This window comes from Papaver somniferum, unplaced genomic scaffold (genome assembly GCF_003573695.1).
Source record: "Papaver somniferum cultivar HN1 unplaced genomic scaffold, ASM357369v1 unplaced-scaffold_3, whole genome shotgun sequence".
Classification (NCBI taxonomy): Eukaryota; Viridiplantae; Streptophyta; class Magnoliopsida; order Ranunculales; family Papaveraceae; genus Papaver; species Papaver somniferum.
In genome coordinates this window covers 1364449-1371620 of record NW_020641039.1, presented here as the reverse complement: position 1 = coordinate 1371620, position 7172 = coordinate 1364449, and the positions used below count along the sequence as shown (strand labels likewise).

General features: G+C 37.5%; 1 protein-coding gene across 2 annotated transcripts; it reads right to left on the bottom strand.

Moving 5' to 3' along the window:
* Positions 1-5407: 5407 nt before the first annotated feature.
* LOC113341629 lies at positions 5408-6940 on the bottom strand. 2 transcript variants are annotated; one of them, XM_026586440.1, is made up of 4 exons: positions 6672-6940; positions 6034-6121; positions 5863-5940; positions 5408-5763 (listed from the first exon to the last, which is right to left on the bottom strand). In XM_026586440.1, the coding sequence occupies exons 1-4, from the start codon at positions 6863-6865 to the stop codon at positions 5656-5658; spliced, it is 468 nt and encodes a 155-aa protein (XP_026442225.1). In that variant the 5' UTR covers positions 6866-6940; the 3' UTR covers positions 5408-5655. The 2 variants fall into 2 exon arrangements, with proteins under 2 accessions (XP_026442225.1, XP_026442224.1); XM_026586439.1 differs by having other exon boundaries at positions 5420-5766; positions 6672-6938.
* Between the last annotated feature and the right edge of the window lie 232 nt (positions 6941-7172).

The window sequence follows — 7172 nt, the reverse complement described above, 5'->3', positions numbered from 1 at the left end:
CACATATATATCAGAAATTTCAGATTTTGCACTAAAAGTCTGTAAGCACAACTATTCTCTGGTAAGAAAATGCAATTAATCGTTATTTTAACCTTCTCCCCACTAATAGGAAGGTTACCCTCCTTTCCGTATGGAGCCTCTTCCTTCCTTTCACGGCATAATTTGTTTGTGACATTCAACAACTTCTCCCCACAAATTTTGTGGTGCTCCAGAACTCAACAGCAAGGAATTAGGAGTTCTATTATTTCGTTCACCAATCCTATTTTGTCGGAGAGAATAATGTTCAAACATTTCAATGTCTTCATCTTTACCTCTACGTATACATGAAAATATCATGTAACGTCATCGATGAAGGTTTGGCATTTCTTTTCCCACCCCTGCTTTGTACCATCTTTAAATCACAGATATTGGTATGAACTAATTCAAGTTGTTCTGTGACTGTCAATTGTTTACTTCACTGATTTCACGTACAATGGGTATTCCATTATTTGTTTTGAATAAACCAACTTAAATTCCATTCTTAGAAAGTACCAACATGTATAATTCATAAACATGGGTCCTGAAACGAGATTCTAAGTATAAACCACTCACAGGGGGGCGCTGACATTAGGTGCACTTTGAGTTTCTAATTTGATGGTTTTGTATTTCAAATCTAGTGAAGGAGAAGATCCCGAATTTCTATACTAGTGGCCATGCTGAATTGCTTGCTCAAAAACAGCAGACTTTTAGCTTCTCAAGTTAGCCAAGTAGTAATGTGGCTGAAGCAAAATCTTTCAACCAGTCCCTTCCAAAAGGAAGCACGGATAGACGGATAGCATACCCATTTATCCTTCTAGGCATGGTCTGGTGATCACTGATCTGGAATCCAAAGCATTAATTCCCATTTCTTTATTTCCACAGGCAGAGATAATTTCTATATTAAGAATTTTTATATTATTCCACAGCCAGAATTATCACAAGGCAAACGCTCGTCTGACGGGTCGCCACCTTACTTTGTTCCTCTTTTAGGGAGCGAGTTTCATCCCAGAAGCTAAATCTGCAAGTCGAGAGCAAACGGCTATTTGCATCTCTACCTCTTAAAAAAAATAATTAGGGGTGTAAATTGGGCCGGGCCGGGCTGCCCGGCCTAATTATTAAATGGGGCGGGACAGGGCCGGCACGAACTTCTCTTACCCATCAAATTAAAAAGGTCGAGCGGGTAGGTCTATACTACAAAATAAACTATCCATGACCTGCCCGAGCCTGTTAAATAATTTGGGCTAGGGCGGGCAGGGCCGGTCGGTCCTTGAAGAAACAGTAATATTTTAAAACTAGAAAAAAAATGCACTAAATTTTACTTACTATTTGATACCTATATAAATAAATACTTCCTGACAGAGCCGATAAAATGATGTTCAAAATCCAAAATGTCTAAATCAAAACTAAAGCAATAAAATTTAAAAGGAAAATGTCTCATAGTGATTCAAAAAATTGATGTGCAGACGTCTGTCTTCTTCTACTTGTGTGGTTGTCCATTTAAAACAAGATGGCCCACAATTATTCCAAGATTGGATCATCTTTTAAGAGGAAGCTATATTTTTTCACCATAATTAGGGAAATGAATTATATGCAAAAAAGATATTCGGGGGAGACTTATATATCGAGTATATTATACCATAAACTGAAAGAGGAAAGGGGCAATTAGGTCGGGTAAATAGGTAGATTAAATGGGCAAACAAACCGGGTAACGTTGACGGGATAACTGGACGGGTACAGGGCCGGGAAAGACTTTTTAACTCATTGCCTGTGCACGTCTTGTTATTTAACTGGGATGGGCCGGGCTAGCCTTTAAAGGGTCATGAGCAACTATGGGCTTCCATGGGACGGGGCAGTTGGTACTGGGCCATGGGCTTCCGGGAAAGATTGACACACCTAGAAAAAATATGTGAAAACTACAGACAAACCCATTTTACAGATTCTTCCCACTGTGAAACCCACGCTCACAAATTCTCAAGCGCGCACCCATTCTCGGTGATAAAATTATGCACAGGCCCATAAGTTTGAGAAATTATGTTTTCGTTTTTCTTCTTTCCAAACTAACCTAAAATCACCATATTCATCTCAAATCTCAACTTCTATGTTCTTCTCTTGATCTCAACAGCTTCATCACCATCTTAATCTTGGATTTCCAGTAAATCGGTGAAGAAGAATCGAGCACCTGTTGATGATGAAATTGAATCGAGTTATGGGTTCTTAAAAGTTACATACTGCGGCTGTGAAGTTTTCAGATTTATTGTTAAAACCTTTTCCATTTCTTTGCTTCCATAATCATAGCTACTGCTGCTGCTACTGCAACTTCATCATCAATTGTTCAATCCACACACAAAAACAACACTATTTCAATCAAAACCCATCAGTTCAATTATCTTCCCATCTTCAAAATTCTTCAAAAAGAATACAAATACGAGATTACAGGGAACGCCTTTGCTTTCAACAAGATTTGAGGTCAAGAAACAGTTTAAGGGTTCTCGAAATAGGGCTTGTGGTGGATCTGAAATGGAAAAATTTCTGCAGCTGTTAATATGAGAAGGGGATCTGATGCATAGAAGAACAACAAGTTGTTACCATGAGTTAATGGATGTTGTGGTTGCAGGGAGGAGATAACTGCTGTTGTTGACCTGAGAAATTATGGAGTTTGGTGGTACAAGAAGCTACAGATGCAGTGACTGTTGGTGTTGATTGAACTGTGACTAAAATGAATTCAAATGGCACTGGATTGTGTTGATTTTAGACAGGTACCGGAGGATAGAGGCATCATGAACATTGGGTTCTAGCTGAATTTTTCATTGGCAAGGATATTCCAACTAAGAAATGCAATGCAGTGAAGAAGTTCAGTAAACTTCCATTGTTGTATGGCTAAATCATGAAGAACAGAGGTGATTCAGGGTGAAGATTAGTAATTGTTAAAGAGTTTTGAATGGATTGTGAATGTGGGTTGTGTGTGAATTCGAATTCTGAGCAGGGAAGGAGTTGTGCAATCTCCAATATACAACCGGTGCATAGCCCTCATCAGATTGCAATACTCACGTATAGTGCTTGACAAAATTCTTGAACTAGAGTTAGCAAGATATTTGGAGTTCAGTTCTTATCGGAAAGTCAGGAAGAATGATGGGTTTTTCTTCCATATTTTCTAGACCATGTAACAAGGAATTTGAGCCAGTAAAAACAGCTAGCGAATGGCTCAGATTGACCTAGAAGTCAAGTTGTGGGAGATAGTTATGAGTCCAGAAAGGACGCAGTGAAGGAATGAACTTCTTCGTTCAATTGCAGCCGAATGGTGTAATCAGTGGTTGAGTTATGGTGGCGGTATGGGTTAGTCTGATGAGAGCTAACCCCAATCTCCTCAATTATCTTAAATGTTATTTAACCTTTTCTTGGTTAGACAACACTGACCTTTTCTTGGTCAGACAACACTGAAAAGTAGGTGAGCTTAATCTCTCTCCAAAAGCACGCGAATGTTTGAGTTGCACCAAAAAATGTTGAAGTAGTTGAGTAATCTATTGGGCAGATATGAAAATGGTTGCATAACCTGTTATGCATCTATAGAAGTTGTTGCATAACTTGTTATGCAGTCCAAAAAACGGTTGCATAACACATTATGCAGCTACTTTTTTCTTAGTATTGAAACCAACAAAAAGTAAGGTTGCATAACTTGTCATGCACCTACAATAATATCTACATAACATGTTATGCAGTCGTGAAAATGGATGCATAACCTGTTATGCATCCGAAATTATGACTGCATTATGCATCGATAAAATTGTTGCACAATCTTTTATGCATCGAGAAAATAGATGCATAACCTGATATGCATCCGTAAATATGGATGCATACTGCATTATGCATCAATTTTTTATGTATGCACCAAAATCAACCAAAACAATGGTTACACAACTTGTTATAGATGCATAACTTTGTTATGCAGATGCATAATTTGTTATGTAGTCGAGAAAATGATTGCATGATTCATTATGCGTCCGCAGAATGTGTTATGCATCTTTTTTGGTGGTTGCATAATGGTTTTGTAGTTAGTTTTTGAAATTTTGCCTAAAATGATGATCATCTCCGATTTTTTCGTGAAAAACAAAAATTTGATATTGTTGTTTGTCTCTTAAAAAGATTTCCAAAGATATAAAATTTGTAAAATTCCAAGGCGTGGATTTTTAGATATGTTATATCCAAGTTGCATTGTCAATTATACCCCTGATGCATAATCTTTAATAATTTCATATAATTATGGGTGTCACGGTACCTAAAATTAATTGTGGGCCTGACAATGAGAATATTATTCTTTTTGGGCCTGCTTCTAATTTTCCCAAAAAATATTAGGTCATACGGACACAAGTCCATGATTTTGACAGCCAACTTGATGTATATCTATTGGCACTTGTCCAAATTACACATCTTCTGATCCAGACACAATGTTTTAGGGTATGCAGGAAGATCATGATCATGCGTTCTGACATCCTTGGCTTGGTCTTCTCAACAAGAAGGCCATTGAAGAGCTTTAAAAACCCTAGGAATCTTGCTACAGTATGATAAGATCTACATGTAAGAATGAAATAACCTCTGAATCAGCTAGACCTGCTCTAGTCAAGAGCAAACGGCTCTTTGCATCTATGTCTACCTCTTGAAAACAATTATGCAACTAGTCCTGATGCAGTGATATCTAACGACGCCTGGTTTGATATTCAAGACTGGTAGAAATCAATCTTGTTATTGCCGTAACCATTTATCCTCTTGAAAATGTAAAGCAGATATACCTTGCTACTTACCTTACATAATGATATTCATTCTCTCGAGAATAAGAGGCATCTTCATTACTAAGAAAAGATCCTATCTTGTGTAGTGGGGTGTGGGGAAGGGTCCATTCAATGTTAGAACAGCAAATGAAACAACATATCAAACACATCATTCTAGTTTCTTGAGTTGGTGTCGCCTACCTCTATGGCATCCAAAAACAATATAAAAAGCAAACACCGATGCAAAGACTGAAGCTCCAATAAAAACAATACTATCTTCAATTGACGAGCACGAATACTCAACCTCCAGCACCATGCGTAGCAAAAGATTGACATTGAGAAGCTAACTGTTTCCTACCTAGGTCTAACTAATGTTAACTATCGTTACCAAAACTAGTCAGTCCTAGTTTTCAATCAGGTACCAAGCTAAAGAATTAGCCTTTCTTTCCTAACAGTAATTAGGTAATTCCTTAAATACATTAAAGAGAAACAAAATCTAATACCTAGCCAACAAATGTGGACCAAGGTGGCTGAATTTACTATCGATGAACAACACAAACTCTAATCAATCAATCAGCTAACAAATTCAACGAAATTAAGGAATATTCCCACAGATACTAAGTAGGTAAGCCAATGCAAAGAAGAACAGAATTATCAAAATAGCCTTTATACGAAGTGACAATACCGTTTTGATAAAAGAGAAAAATACCCTTGAAATCTAGGCAGGGTATTACAATCAACAGTTGGACAAAGGTAATACAGGCTAGAATTGAAACGAAAGATGCTAGTTCCACTGTAAGTAGTATACTGATGCAAGATCAAAAAAAAAGAAGAAGAATGATGTTTCAAGAAACGAGACCAAACTTCATCTGGTTCAGGTACCAACAATACCTCCGTGAAGGCCAACTTCATCTGAGAGGTCATCATTGTAGATCCTTCTACTGTGCCTAGATGTAGTCATTTGACTGAGCTCCCAGTCCCCCTGCTGAAAAAATGAAGGAACTAAAGTATGACTAGACAGATCTCTTTTTTTTTTCCAGATTTGAGAGATTCAAAGACAGAAAAGGAAAGGAGATGTTACCTGGTGTGATCTATACAACCTATAAGCGGTACTGAGCGAAGGTCTCTCTTCGACTTGAAATGCAATGTTACTCCCAGGCTATTAGAAATAAATAATAAATACAAGGTGAGATCCGGAGATTAATTTTTTTTTCTAATTTTATTTCAAGAGAAAGCTAGCTATAAGATATACCTTCAATATCCACCTGAAGACAAGAAGACCTCTCCATCTTTTCTCCAACTGACGTCTGACATCATCGGCTATGATTTTGAACCTATTGCTGCAAAAGATCAAAGTAATTCTTCCTTAAAAAGGCATTGGGAAACATAACAATACTCAATTTCCCAATCAAGCTCATAAAGAAATCACCAGACCTGGTGTATTGATGGAGTGAGTGAAGAAGATCTAAAACCAGACCTAATCAAGCATGTTGAGACTAGAGAAGAGAAACTAATGATTCCTATAATTTCTCATATGCATTGTCTAATAATAGCAAGAATTTAGATGAATATGCTAGGCACTGTATGCAAGCACATCAAGAATAGACGCATTAACCCAAGAAATGGTACTACATCCAAAGACTTATCCCCAATTTTCCATTAATCCTTCCTTTTAGCAAATGCAATTGAAAGCAAAAACCCACTACTCAAAAAATATAAGTCATCAGATTGAAACATAAAACCTCTCCTTCTGAAAGAGATTCATCTGAAAATGAGGAGAAATTTGGATCCAGCAACAACCTGAATTTCTAGGGTTTAACCGAGTCCGGTATATAATAAAACGGCTAACCTAAAACATTTAATATTTGAAATTGAAATTAGATTACTTACGTATGACTTGTGTATATCAATCGGTACCCATGATTGACATGCTTCTCGGCAACAGATAAATCCTTTTCACGCCTTCTGCGCGCAGCAGTCATCGCCGGTGTAATAGGATTAGCGACTCTCCGCCTCGGCCGAGCATAAATCCTCCTAGGATACAACGATTTCCTCTTGTTCTTATAAGCTTTACCTCCTCCCATTATTGTAGAAGCGAAAAGAGGCAGAGATTTTCGATGATTTGATTCGTTTTCTGTAATAAAAGAAAATGGTTTGATTGTATTGAATTAGGTTTAGGTTTTAAACTCTCTATTTCAGGGACAGGCCTAGCAAGGGGCGATAGCTCGTCCCTTTTGTTTTGGACCTTTTGGTGTTATAGCCCAATTCATCGATTCAGATCAGCTAAACCGGGCCAAATGTTGTCTTAGCAATAACACTAGGAGAATCTAAAGGACAAAGTTTTAGTAACTTTGAAAATCCTTCTATGCCTGGCTAAACTGTCAGCAGCCT